This window comes from Eubalaena glacialis, chromosome 2 (genome assembly GCF_028564815.1).
Source record: "Eubalaena glacialis isolate mEubGla1 chromosome 2, mEubGla1.1.hap2.+ XY, whole genome shotgun sequence".
Classification (NCBI taxonomy): domain Eukaryota; kingdom Metazoa; phylum Chordata; class Mammalia; order Artiodactyla; family Balaenidae; genus Eubalaena; species Eubalaena glacialis.
The window spans coordinates 133,735,415-133,751,001 of NC_083717.1; the positions used below are offsets into that span (position 1 = coordinate 133,735,415).

At 32.7% G+C, this 15,587-nt stretch overlaps 1 protein-coding gene across 7 annotated transcripts in view; it reads left to right on the forward strand.

Annotated features, from left to right (window-relative positions):
- The window catches only part of MIPOL1 (mirror-image polydactyly 1), a 348,741-nt gene that overhangs the window by 151,724 nt on the left and 181,430 nt on the right, over positions 1–15,587 (forward strand). For all 7 annotated transcript variants that reach the window (XM_061182468.1, XM_061182465.1, XM_061182469.1 and 4 more), the window contains one exon: positions 9,481–9,588. In XM_061182468.1, coding sequence (XP_061038451.1) covers positions 9,481–9,588 — 108 coding nt within the window. The remainder of the gene's footprint in view (positions 1–9,480; positions 9,589–15,587) is intronic.

Sequence of the window (15,587 nt, forward strand, 5' to 3'; positions counted from 1 at the left end):
ATAGAATGTGCAATTAAAAGGTGAGAAATAATTGCTAAGGTGGTTTTTATTAATTTAGCTTAGACTTGATTAGGTCTGAATGAACTGACTTAAATGTAGTAATCCTGTATACTGGCTAGTTCATATTCCACTCTGATCTGTTATGTACTTCCTTATATCAGATTTATGTACTACTTTAAAAATTAACTGTATCTCTAAATGCTCAAAGTTCAAATTTTAAAATGTCATCATCAACTTTTTCTGTAGTTCTAGCTGTTTCCATTGCTTTTACTATTTTCCTATGTGTGTTCATTATAAATGTTGTTGATAAACAATTATTCTGCCTGAATTTGAATCCTACTTATTAGTTGCATGACTTTAAAGAAGGTATGTATTACTCTCTGCTTCTGCTTCCTTCTCTGCCAAACAGGATAATATCTAATTCATAGGGTCCACATGAAGATTGACTGATTTAATACATGTCAAGTTCTTAGAACAGGGCCTGTCACATACTAATTTCTCACTAAGAGTCGATTGACTATCATTAATCATATGTGTTAACCTTTATTTTGAAACAGATGTAAACCATGATTTTTTAAATGAATAGCTTTTTTATGAATACTAATGTAATAATCTTAAACAGTATTACAAAAATGGTATTTTAATAGCATAGCATACTAAACAAATACCTACATACATGTTGACACCTTTTTAAATAATTGTCATGTTTACTAATAATACTTTTACTATGTGATTTAAAATGTTTCTTTAATCTTTTTTGAACAATTTAATTGTTTAAAATGAATATTAATTACTGTCTTTGTTATTAAATCCTTGGTTATTTACTTTCATATGGTGTTTTCAAAATGGTATATGTAAACATAATTAAGATATCATATATATAAATATGTAGAAGCGTTTTATTTTCTGGCATGTTACCTGGTAAGTGGTGGTATAATACTGCCTAGTGCATGCTCGATGAATGTTTACTAAATAATTTATGTTTTGTCTGTGTGTACATGTGCATGCACACTCACACGTGTGTGTATCAGCTGTAGCATATGTGTTTTCAGAGACTCATTCACATAATTATTGTTTTTCTTTTTTAATCTTTGGTTTTTTTAAACCTCAGTATTGTATAAATTATTAATTTAACCAAGTTGTTGATACTTTGCCAGGGCTTTGAAGAAACAAGTTACCATTTTGAATTTGGAAGCTCTTTATTCCAAGTTATTGTAATGTGAGAAAAACGTTCTATTTATTTTTTTTAAATCTAAAATCAAGTGATTTTTTTAAATTCTTCTAAACGAAAAGAAAAAAAACTTACTTATATAATCCTAAGTGCTTCCAACCGTCTGCAGTTCAAAGTACATAATTTACATTGACACCAAAGTTTAGTTTCTGTTTTGACTGGAAGAGTCTGGTGTTATTTTTTGTCTGCAAAGGAAAGAGTTGTATAGCATCCAAGTGGGAAGATGTTTGATTGTAACGCAATCAACATGATTTGTGACTGAAAGGAGATTGTACAGGAGCAGAAACAACGGCTGTTAAAAACCTAGACAATATTAGAGAGAACTTTTTGTTAAAACTTTTTTTTTTTTTTGCCACCCTGTGTGGTTTGCGGGATCTTAATTCCCCAACCAGGGTTTGAACCCAGGCCCTCAGCACTGAAAGTGCAGAGTCCTAACCACTGGACCACCAGGGAATTCCCTCTTTTTATTAAAAACTTAAGGCATGTTAATCTTTCAGGAAGTAAACATAAAGTAAAACAGAATCATAACAATATATTTTCTGCTTGATAAAATTCTTCAGAATTCACAATAATGAGTAAAAGGAAATTACTGTTGAAAACAGATCTTATAGTAAATATGGGTCAAATCCTTTAATAAAAATTTGCCATTAAATTTTGATATATTTTATGTGTTTAGCTCACTCGTATTGTAGAATTAGTTTTGTTTGTTTGCAGAGGCAAATTTAATTCTTTTCTTCTTATTAGTGATCTTACAGAGCACAGAATCATGAACCTATGTGATGTTTTCACCCTGCTACAACAACTATCCATCTTTTTTATCTATATGCCCCACTCATTTACTCCTCATTATTATCTTGCAGGGAATCCCAGACATAATGTCCTTTTTATCTGTAACTTTTATTGTGTATCTCTTAAAGATGTGGACAGTTGTTTAAAACATAACTACAGTACCATTATCATACCAAAAATATTAACAGTTCTTTAATACTGTGAAATATCCAATGAGTTTTCAAATTCCAATGATCTCATAAATATCCTAACATTTTCTCTTTGTTTTGAATCTGTATCTAAATAAGAATCACACATTGCAAATGACTGAATTGATTCTTAAAGCCTTTTTAAAATTTATAGATTCCCTTCTGTCTCTTTTTTCCCTTGGAATTTATTTTTTTAAACAAAGTATGTCAATTGTAGCATTTCCCAGTTTATTCATTGCATCTCTGTAGTATCATTTAACATGTTCCTCTCTTCTGTCTTTTGTAAGTATGGTGATTTGATCTAGAGGCTTGATCAGATGTAGATTAGTTTTTATTAGCAAGACTATTTTACATGTGGTTTGTGTTGTTTCATCTGGAAACATATGTCAGTTTGTGAAAAAACTATGTTGTTAACAGATCTCAGTGCCTAGATCTCTTAGTATATTAATCTGATGTTCAGATTGTCTTGTCTTTAGCTAGTGGGGGAGTTTTTCAGTTTAGTTCATGAGTCCTTTCTGAGTTTCTTTGGTATTTCCTTAGTTTTGATAGTTAATACAAAACTTCCGCCAAGAACATATGTTCTTGGATCACATTGTACATTTCTTGTCCTAGACTTGTAGTCAACAATATATCCATGAAGTTCTTTATTTTTAGTAAGAAATGGTACTTGGAACCCACAGTGTGGGTGCTAAGGGTACTCATTGCTACTGGGTCTCCTATTGTTTCTAGCCTTTTTCAATGGACAAACTAAACACACACAAACACATTTTTTAAAGGTAAAACTTTGTATCTTCATATTTATACTTCCAACTCAAGTTCTGAACTAAAGTGTTTTTAGTTAACTTGTTCTTTATCTGTATGTTTTGTCTGTTATGGTGAGAATCCTAGTTCTCAAGGACACTGACACTATACAGGTAGAATTTACTTAAATTCAATTTGAGTACTAAAAATTTTTAAGTATAAAAAATACGAAAAATAAAACCTCCTAGGTCTTAATTCACACATTAGAACTTTTAAGAACATTAATGTTTGGCAGAATATGAACACAGAAGATATTGTGTTATTATTGTGTCAGTTTAAAACGAAGCCATCTGAAACTATAGAATAAATTATATATTACTTAATTTAGGGACATTCTTCTTCCATAGCATTTGTCTTGTTTCTTTTCATTCATTAAATTATGGAAAATCATTTAACACCTGAAAGTGTGGCACTTTGGGACACTTTGCCACGTTGAGTGGTCCCTGGGCCTTATCTTCTGTCCCTCTTGTACTGCATGGCCATGGAAACTGAGCCCAACTATGCAATGTAGATAAATGTCCTCATCACAAAAATAGCTTTATTAAGCTATATTTATCTCTTGATTACAGTATTTCATATAAAAATTGGCCTGCGAGTACCCTCCCCCCCATATTTTCAGAAGGAATGAAAGAGAAAATCTGTGAAGATTAAAAATTAAGAGGAAACCAAAAAAAAAAAGAAAAAGGAAACCTAAAGAGTTACAAACATATCAGTTAACTAGGAATATAAGACCAGAAATAGATCCCAAGGACTAGGAACTTGGATTTTATTGCCCTTAAAAGGAATGATGATGGGACCACTTGAGGTGGGAACTGAATGGAGACCCTTGCATGTATATCCAGAACCATAGAAAGAACAACTCTTTAGTATAAGGGAATCTAGGAAAAATAGGCAACTTACTGGTTTAGGAAAGGGACAAGGAAATTTGTCTTTGGTCATGACTGAGCAAAGGGGGACAATTATACTGAGAAATCAAAGGGCTGGACACTAAATATAATAACCATCATGGTGAGGATTCACAAACTAAGACATTAGCATAAAAACCTGTCCTAGGGACTTCCCTGGTGGTTAAGAACCCACCTGCCAATGCAGGGGACATGGGTTTGAGCCCCAGTTCGGGAAAATCCCACATGCTGCAAAGCAACTAAGCCCGTGCGCCACAACTACTGAGCTTGCGCTCTAGAGCCCACGAGCCACAACTACTGAGCCTGTGAGCCACAACTACTGAAGCCCACACACCTAGAGCCCGTGCTCCACAACAAGAGAAGTCACCGGAGTGAGAAGCCTGTGCACCGCAACGAAGAGTAGCCCCCACTCGCTGCAACTAGAGTGTGTGCCCGCGCACAACAACAAAGACCCAATGCAGCCAAAAATAAATAAATAAATAAATAAATTTTATTTAAAAAAAAAACAAAAACCTGTCTTAGATGAATAAAAACTTTGGGTCACCCCCACAAGAAGCAAATGCAAAACCAGTCTGGGCAATTCTTCCCCACACAGGTTAATATAAAACTTCTACCAAAACAGGATTCTCCACATAAGAAAACAGTCCACTGTGAGACACAATTAAAAGAGACCATCAACAATTTGAGATAATAGGAAAATATGAAAGAGTATAAAATATGTGTATTTAAACAGAGAAATCATTAAGTAATACATATAAAAAAGAGCCCTGTGAAAAAAAGATGGACAGAATTGAAAAAGAATACAAGGAAATATCTGGAAGTGAAAACACTAGTCATTGAAATTAAAAGGTAAGTGAACAGAGGAAGAGATAGACACAGCTGAAGATAGAATCAGGAATCTCAGTTGATTAATGATAGATGCTCAGAATTCACACACATACTGAGAGATTTAAAATATGAAATAGAGATTAAAAGACACGAAAGGAGGGACTTCCCTGGTGGCGCAGTGGTTAAGAATCCGCCTGCCAATGCAGGGGACATGGGTTCAAGCCCTGGTCTGGGAAGATCCCACATGCCACGGAGCAACTAAGCCCGTGTGCCAGAACTACTGAGCCTGCACTCTAGAGCCTGAGCCACAACTACTGAAGTCCGCGCACCCAGAGCCCGTGCTCTGCAACAAGAGAAGCCACTGCAATGAGAAGCCTGCGTATTACAACGAAGAGTAGCCCCCGCTCACCGCAACTAGAGGAAGCCCGTGCACAGCAACAAAGACCCAACACAGCCAAAAATAAATATAAAAAAAAATAAAAAATAAAGATATGAAAGGAAGATGAGTAAATCTAATACATGACCTATAAGAGTTTCAAAATGTGAACTAGGTAACATTTCAAAATATAATAGCTGTGAGTTTTCCAGGTTTGGAAGCATAGAAAGTATCCAGAAGATTAAAATAAATCCACCTCTTGACATATTGTAGAATTGAAGAACTCCAAAGTTGAACTACAGAAGATTTTAAAGCAACCATTGAGAAAAGACAAACCTATAAAAAAATGGTTATCAGACTAATAGTGACTTCACATTAGCAACAATAGATGCCAGACTGCAATGGAACAGTATCTTCAAAGTGCTGAAGATGCAACTTTTGTCATAACTGTTATATCCAGTAAAGAGTGTCACAAGAACAAAATAATCACATTTTTAGGCAGAATGTCTCACTGAGAGATCTTTTAAAAGCTGTGCCTCTGAAAAGAGGAACTTGAACCCAGAAGGAAAGCTAAGATGGTTTGATAGGGGACTTCTACCAATTCTTATAAGAACAGATAATTTTATATAAACTGTTTCCAAAAATAAAACACTTTTTATGAGGCTAATCCAACCTTGATAACAAAACTGGAAAGGATAGCACAAAAAAGGAAAAATACAGGTCAGTCTCACTTAGGAACATACCAGCAATCTGATATATAAAATATTTGTGAACCAAATTAAGGTATCTATTTTTCCTACACATATACACATATTTAAATGGATGTAACCAGTGATATCTAACAAAATTCATCTAAATGATTATATGATAGAAGCATTCCTTTTAAAGTCAGGAACAAGAAGAGAAGAATGACCACCACTTAAAGGGAATTTGGGGAGCTACATCTTCTAAAATACATCCAAAGTCTGACTGCTGCTCACTACCTCCACTGCTCCCTACCATCCTAGTCTGAGCCATCTCATCTCTCTCCTGGACTACTCAGTAACCTCTCAGCTAGATTTCCTGCTTCTGCCCTGGTCTTCCTGTAGTCTATTCCTAACATAGCAGGAAGAGTGAACCTATATTAATATGAGGCAAATCATGGTGCTTCTTTATTCCAAACCCTCCAGCAACTTTCCCACTCAGAGTAAAAGCCGTGGTCTGTAAGATCTCAAGGCTCTTCTCAACTCATCTCCCAGTATTCTTCCCTTGCTTACTTCATTCCTGCTATTCTTCCCCCTGTTAATACTCAAGCATACCAGACAAGCTTCCACTTCAGAGCCTTTCACTTATTGTTCCTTTTGCTTGAACCACTGCTTCCAAAGAGCTGAAGACTTACTGCTTTGTCTTCTTAGTGTCTTTATTCGAATATTGTTTTCTCAACTTAAAATTTCTCGTATTTAAAGTTACAAAAGATTTCCGTACCTACTCTTTTGGTACTCCATATGTTTCTAATCTGCTTTTCTCTAACATTTTCACCTTCTATCATATTATGTATTTCATTTATTTATCTTATTGTCTCTTTTCCCATCTAGAATATGAGTCCCATGGGGACAGAGATTTTTATCTATTTTGTTAAATGCTGTATCCGCCACCACTTATAATTATGCCTAGCACAGAGTAAGTGCTTAACAAATATTGGTTGAATGAAAATGCACTTCAAAATAGGGGTTCCTTGAGGGAGAAAATGATGGCAATGAGATTGGGTGAAGGAAAAATTTGTGATAAAGTTCCAATATTTTATATTTTAAAAATCTGAAAGAATTATAGCAAATTTATTTTCATTTAGTAAATACTAGTGATCAGTACAACAGTTTCTGTTGTATTATTCCGTCTTTTCTTTATATTTAAATGACAATTAAATTTTAATATTTTAAACATAAATATGTATAGAGACTAAATTGGTGACATTGTCAAGAAAACTTGAGATGTAAATTAAAGGGTAGGATCTTTATCTACTTAACAAATATTATGTAAAATCATAAAGTAACAATAATTAATAGTGTAGCACTTGGTAATGAAAAAACAGTTCTGTCTTTTTGCTTCAGAATAAATTTCAGGGACTTCCCTAGTTGTCCAGCAGTTAAGACTCCACGCTCCCAATGCAGGGTGCCTGGGCTTGATCCCTGGTCAGGGAACTAGATCCCACATGCATGCTGCAACTAAGAGCCTGCATGCTGCAACTAAAGATCCTACGTGCTGCAACTAAGACACAGCACAGCCAAATAAATATTCAAAATAAATTTCAAAGTTAAAGAGTTTGGTTAAAAAAACAAACTAGGAAAAATTATACAGAATATGCAATTTCAGGAATATGTGTAAGTCACAAACATGTATTTGACAAGAGCATTTGTGTATGGTTTTATTCAGTTTAAAGTTATTGTGGGCTTGCCACAGCTTGATTCCCAGGTCAGTGTTAAATTTAAACTTTATGAAGAAATGAAAATAAATTCAACATTTATTTCTTGAGCAAGAGTGAGTGAATTTTTCTGTGTGTATCATGTAGAAAGAAAGACGTTTCTATCTTTGGATCATTTCTGATTTACTTGGAAACACAAAAAAATAGGTGGTCAGACAACTCGTGACCATGCTTTCTCACTTGACCCCTGATATTTCTATCTTCAGTCTTTCTCTCCTCTATTCTTCCTCTTTCTCCTCTTTCAGCTTATAAAATTATGTATCCAAAATAAGCCCAACTCAGATGTCATCTGCTCCATGAAACTTTTTTTTACTCCCACAGCCAAAATTATCTACCCCACCTTTGTAACCTTATAGGTCATATTTAGTCATTCTAAATACTTAGTATGTAATCGTTTGTATTAAAATTAATTGAAAATGTAGATGATTATTCTAATCGAGAATATGTCTAGTAGACTGTAATGCTTCTATGTCTTACTCATTTTCATGCCTCATGATTTGTGTCTTCACTAAACACATTTGTATTTTGATTGCATGTGTGACCAGGTATTTTAATTGTTACAAACTAAAAAGGGGCAAATACAAATATGTAAATCATGTGTCCCCTCCAAATAAAGTCCAAATGATGTCATCTCACAAAGGTTTTAGGCACATAATTTTAAAAAATGTCATTGGTATGTAAACATCACTACGTATATAATTTAAGTGAGTATCGGGAGTTTGATAAAGACTTTTTCTTTTAAAAGAATTTGTATATTACTCAAGGTTGGGAAATACTGATACAGATTGCAGAGTAATATTGAGGTCAGAGGCAGAAATCATCATTAGAGTACTAAAAAATGCCAGTTTGGATTATGACTGCATCTTGATTTTGTATCATAATAATGATTTTTAATTCATTATGACAGTTAACCATTTGTTGGGTAATGTAGAAGTAACTTTGTCTAGATCTTGAATCAGTATGTGTACTTACTTATAGGTTGTTAAATATCCTAATTTAAAAACAGATAAATTAAGGAGTGATTTTTTAATATTTTACTAAACGATAGATTTAGTACTTTATTCCTTTGCCAATAACCCTTGTATCTTCATATGGTCCTGATATGCAGCATATCAGTTTATATTCTGTACAATTATTGTGTAAAATGTTTGATATATTTATATTAAGATTTTGTTTTCAAATGGCATGACATTTCAATGATTTTTTTGAACATAGATGCTTCTATTAGCCCATTTATGCTTTTGTTTATAATTTCTTTTTTACTTACATTTTTATATATTACCAGTAGGTCAAAATGTCATTTCACATCTTTGTTATCCCTTGTTTCACTTAAAAGTGAGGTTTAGTCAAAATAGGAATTAAAAACACTTGTTCCTTAGTTGTTTCCTAGTCGTGTAGCACTCTGGCTGTTATTTTTTTCTCTACTCAACTGTTTCTTTAGATATTTCTAAAAATCTGGAAAACCTCATATATATTTTTATTTTAAAAAATTAATAAGAAATCATCACAAATATCATATTGTAGTTTATTTAGAACCTATTGTGATTTTTAGAAGTATACTTTTATTCAGCCAGCAGATACATAGTGAAAGCCATTTGGCTAATGAAGAAAATAATTTTAAATATAGTTTGATCTTAATTTTATAAGAAATAAGTATTTTTCTAATTTATATGGTAGTATTTAGATTAATAAAAGTCAAACTGAAAATTGCAATTGAATTTGCCAGAGTATTATAAACAGTATTATTTTGTTCATATTCAACATTACTTTTAACTTACTATTCTTATTGCAAAGGATACTCTGTCTTTTAGAGAATACAATGGTATTATTTACATTAATTCATGTGGGTTGGTGAAAAAAATGCTATAACTCCTTTACTTAATGGGATTCTTCCCCTGTGGCAGTGCAAACGGCTAGAGCAGGAGCTTCATCATCTGAAAGAGCAGAACCAGACTTCAGCAAACAACGTGAGACATCTGACTGCTGAAAACAATCAAGAACGTGCTCTGAAGGTAAATCTCCATTCCTTCTTGCAGGCAAATTAAGGTTGTAAGCCCTTAGTGCCAGCTTTCTGTGCTGCATATATCAGTTGTGTACATTTCAGCAGAAGTGAGCTGTGGTGTTTGCCAACAACCCGTTCTTTAAACACAGATACAGCACCCTTCCGTTATGGTATTATTTTATTTCGTGTATGTGTACATGAAAACAACATATTTTCTGAATTTCAAGTGGTGGTATAATAATAACTTTAGGTTTATGTTCATTCTGTTTCTGATTTCAAAATATGTTGTTACCTTTTGTAGTTAATAAACTGTGGCCACCCTGAAAGAAAAAAAAAATTAAATAATGGGCTTTTTCTTTGCATCAATATTTATTACAATAATTTTCTAAATGACTTGTAATATTAGTAACGCACAGAACTGACACTCCTTGAAAGGTATGTGAATATGTTTGGGAATTGAAAGAGTACTTAAAGTGTTACTTACATCAAAAAAAGAGGAAGAAAATATATTCTACTAGAACTTGTAACAAGTAAAGAGTACATATCATGACAAAAGTTCTGTTTCATTTTAATATAGATCCTGTAATCATGAAAAAGGACATTATTTCAATTCTGCTAATTATCTTTTTTTTCTTAAGATACTTTTCATTCTCTTCTTTTGTCTTTGCCCGAGTTCCTAGCATAGTGCCTGTGACATAGTAGGGGTCCCTGCCCTCAAGGTGCTTACGTTCTCATTAATGGGTTAAAAATAAAACATAGCATATCCACAGGAAACATAAAAGATTCATCATTGTTGTTATTGTACAGTTAAAAAAAGATGTGCTGTCAAGAGGATTGTATTGTACTTTGTTGTCTTAAATTCGTTTTTTGCTGCAGATTATGAAAAAATATGTCATTAGCAGGGTAAATCATTAAGCCAGAATCATCTACCAATATTGAGAAAAATGGTGACATTTTGATGTGGAAATAATTTTAACCTGTTTATAAAGTATGAGATATGGTTGAAGTCAGATTTTTCTACAAAATGTATTTAGCTTCATTTTGAAATTCTCAGTGGTGGGTGTGTAATAACTTTGCTATTATTCTTTAATGCACTTTCTCTTTATTTCTCTTGAATTTATATATAGACCAGAACAATAAATGGGAAAGAAAAGAATTGCTGTGATTATTTTTCAGTTACCCTGAGGAATCTACTATTGTATGAGTAAAATTAAGTATATAATTATTTAGATGTATATTTGCAAATCAAAAGTAATGTAATCTTTTAAAGACAGCTTCCATTATGAGTGCTAATTTATTACCAGCATTAGGGGACAGATATTATGTGCTCTATGTGTTAATGGCTATTACTATTTAAAATAGAACCTAAAATAAAAATTCTAGGTTAAGTTATGTAATAATTGCATAGTCTTTATTCTGGTATTTTTGGTTGTGTATTTATGTTAAATTGAATTAAGTGGCAGCTGCTATTTATGAAGAGAAAAAGATGCATATTTCTAAGAGATTATTAAAATTAGAAGGCAAACTGTAGCCCAAAAGAAACCTGGATGTTCAAAACAAAATAAAAATAAACCTCCATAAAATAGAAATCTCTATAAACTGTAGACTATATAATTTAATATATAAACAAAGCTACATTTTTATTCCTGACAAATACACTACGTTAAAATATTTCTAGTTGCTCATCTTTTTGTGCAAAAGTCTCAGATTTTTCTGTTCTTTTAATCCTTCATAATTTCATTGATCAACTAAACCAAATTAAATTTTTTGTAGACTAAGAAGTCATTTTTAAAAACTCTCATCAATTCAGTCTTTTTAAAGCCCCTGTGTTGGATCATTTTTTAGTTATTTTGTGCCATAATTCCTCATAGAGAAACCTTAAGTTTATTATAAAAATTAGGTCATTTATAATATATCTGCTTTATTCTGAATCATTTTCTAAAAATTATTCTTACCTTTCAGGGACTTTATTCTTTTTTTGGGGGGGGGGACTTTATTCTTTATTTAGTTCTTTTATTATTGCACTTCTTGTCTTTAAGTTGCCGTATAAGATATGGATAATAATAAGTTTACTACCAAGCTATTTGGTGAACAAACTGTCTCCTTTCTGAGCAGTATGCTTATCTCTTACAATGCATTTATAAGTGTCATTTTTTTAATTTGTTAACTGATTTAATATTTATTTAGTATTAGATGAGTTTTAGGAAGAATACTTAAAGAGAGTCACTGTCTCTAGGAGCTTTCAGTCTGCCAATAATATTTCTAGTATTTTAACATAAGTAGTACTATTATTAGTATCAGTAATAAAAGTAATATAAATAAATAAATAAATTTGAATAGGATGAGAGCTGAAAATTTTATGTTTTATTTCATTGTATTATGCTATAATTCCTAAAGGAAACAGTCCTAGATATAGGTTTGGAAAAAAATCTAAGCTAATGGTCATACATTGCATAGAACTTTCCAAAGTGATGACTATTGCAAATACATGATTATCATACGTGGATATACTTTTAAGTAATCTAGTGCTATTTGAATAATAATGTCTTTGTTTATTCTAATAACCAAGAAATTCTTTCTAAATTAATTTTTATGATAGAGCATAAAATTAGACTTTTGGTGATCACTTATATGCATTATTTTTGAAGTAGCGTGGAATATATACTAGATAAATTTGCTAGCATGACGCTTTCCCTACTTTTATAATATTTGCAATTTTCTCTAATAATAAATAGAACACAGTGGTACATATAGGATGAGGGGCTGAATTTATACTGATACTAATCTATACCCTGAGAATTACTTAAATTAAAAAGACAGACTATTTTCTCTTTTAAAATAAATTTTATCCACTTATATTAAGAAATTTGTTTCTTGGTGAACACAATTTTGAACATTTAATGATTTTAAAGTAAATGTAGAATAGCCACAAATATGCAGGCATTAGATTTAATAAGAAATGTCATATCAAGTGCCTTTCTTTCCTCTTTTATTTTATTTATTTACCTTCCTTATCACACATCTTTAACCTCCTACAATTGGCTTTCAACACTGTAATTCCATTGAAAGACATTCTTTCTTAAATTATAGGTGACCTCTGGTGGTTAAACCTTTAAGACTTATCATTTCCTATCCTTCTCAATAACCCAGTCAGCCTAAGAGGAACACATTTCAATCTTGTTGGCCCCTGCCTTTATGAAATTCTTTCTTGTAGTTCTTTATTTCTATATCCTCATCATTTTTCTTTTCTTTGGTCGTTATTCTTTAGCTGGTGCCTCTTTTTCTACCAATTCCTAAGGTATAAATGTTCTCCTGGGTTATGTGATTATTCCCTTAATTTTTCTTTCTGAAAAAACCCTCAAACTTTATTATTTTAGAGCAGTTTTAGCTTCACGGCAAAATCGAGCAAACTACAGAGCTCCCTCATATTCCGTGCCCCATACATCCACATGCCTTTAGCATCCAGTGCAAGAGTTGTACATTTGTTACAATACGTGAACCTACATCAGTGTAACCCAAAGTCCATAGTTTACATTAGGGTTCACTCTTAGTGTTGTACATTCTGTGGGTTTTGAGAAATATAAATGACAAGTATGTACCATTATAGTATCATACAGAAGAGATTCACTCTAAAAATCCTTTGTGTTCCACCTATTTATCCCTCCTTCCCCCCAACATGTACCAGCCATTGATCTTTTTACTGTGTCCATAGTTTTGCCTTTTCCAGAATGTCATGTAGTAGTTCATTTCAGATTGGTTTCTTTCACTTAGTAATATGCATTTTAAAGTTCATCCATATCTTCTGATGGCTTTATACTTCATTCTTTTTAGTATTGAATAATATTCCATTGTCTGAATGTACCACAATTTATTCACCCCCCTAATGAAGGACCTCTTGGTTGCTTCCAAATTTTGGCAATTATGAATAAAGCTGCTGTAAGCATCCACATGCAGGTTTTTCTGTGGACATAAGTTTTTCAACTCATTGGGGTAAATACCAAGAACTATGATTGCTGAATCGTATGGTAAGAGAATGTTTAGTTTGGTGAGGAACCACCAAACTGTCTTCCAAAATGGCTATGCCATTTTGCCTTCCCACCAGTAATGAATGAGAGTTTCTGTTACTCCGTATTCTTGCCAGCATTTGGTGTTTTGTTTATTGTAGGGTTGTCTCTTCTAATTTCATCCGTTCCTATGACATCATCTATCATTTATATCCTAACAGATGCTTTGTCTGCCTTTCCACTTGAATATCTTAGTGACTCCTTAACCTCAATAAGCTTAAAACCAAATCCCTAATTCGACTTCCTAAGCCCTCTCTTCAACCTAGGAAGAAGTCAGGACCTGAGCCAAACACTATTGACTGTATAACTTAACATTTATTCTTAGTTATAGTCTCCTTTGTTTGCCTTGACAGCTTTATAGAAGCTGGAAAAGTTAAACACTTTCTGAGCCTTTCTTTTTTGCCAATGAGACATAAGAGGAATTCTGCAGCAGGGGTGGGAGAAGAAGGAAGGGTGTCTCTGGATAAGTTTTTGTGTTCCTGACATGACAGATGCAGCCCGCACTGTTTCTTCCCTTCTTATTACCTTGAACACTTACTTGCTGCCTGGAACAGCAGCAGCAATTTTATAGCTATGAAGCAAACACCAAGAGAAGCTGGCCTTTAACATCATTGAGCCCTTTAGCCAGTGAGCCACTTTGAGAACTTTAAGCAACTATACCCTGACTTATTTTTCTGGTGACATGATGCCCTATATTTTAAATTATTCTTAACAGTTTTCTATTTACTTCCAAATTGATCAGTTAACATCTATTAATTAATGGCACTACCATACTCCTAGACATGTAGGCTAATATAATTGACATAATCTTCATATCCTTTCAAGCTTTCACCTACTACAAAGTGATAGAGCATCCAGTCCTGTCAATTCTGCGACAGTGATTTGTCTCCTTTGTATTATCATACCTCTACCCTACGTCAAGTTCATGATCTAGATGGTAATAGTACCCTCCTAACTAACTTTTTTGTCCTCAGTTTCTCACCTTTGTAATCAGTTGTCACACTTCCATTAGCTGTCATTCTAAAACACAGGTGACACTTTTCTACCCCAAAACCTTTACTAAGTCTAACATTTTCAGCAGTGTAAGAAAACAGAGATATCGTGAATAACTTTCCTGATAAGAACAATAAAAAGGAAGGCTATTATTTTAAGAATATTTTACAACATTATTGAGAAGATAAGGAATCTGAAAAGGCCACTAAAATAAAGTGGAAATAGAAAAAATAAAATAAAAACCTGGGAAATAAGTGATTGCCTGAAGCCATCTTGCATCTTATATTTGTTGTCTGTTTTCCTGATGGGAATAAATGCTCCATGAGGTCAGGGATTTTTGTTTACTTCATATACCTCTGTATCTACTGATGGTATTAAAAATACTTGACAGGCAATAAGTCACAAATATGACCAATCATAACAGATGCCAAATGTTAACAATTTGTATAGCTATACCTTTGTGTACCAGCTGAAACTAGCTATAGATGTATCTCCTGCAAACACCTATAGCAGCCATTGAATAAATATCTGTTGAGTGAATTAATACCACATGTACAATTTAGTATCCTGCTTTCCCTGCTTAGCACTTCATAAGTATTATCCAGTACATTTATTGTATAAATATCACCTTAATATATTATATAATTGCAATCCACAAATGTACCATGATTTTCTTAAATCTTCCCTTAATGTTAAATATTTAGGTTGCTCTCAATTTTGCACTCTTATAAACACTGCTGTGAAAAATATTTTCGTGTAAATATTTAATCACATTTAGCAAACAAAAATTTTATTATTTTTCAAATTTTAATTTTTGATAAAGCACATATTTTTGAAAATGAATGATTACATAAGGGTTTTAATAAAAACATTGTAATCAGCATCCTCATCGTACCTCTCCTGGTTTCTGCTCCAGAAAAGAAATCACTTTCAACTCTTAGCAGTTTATTCT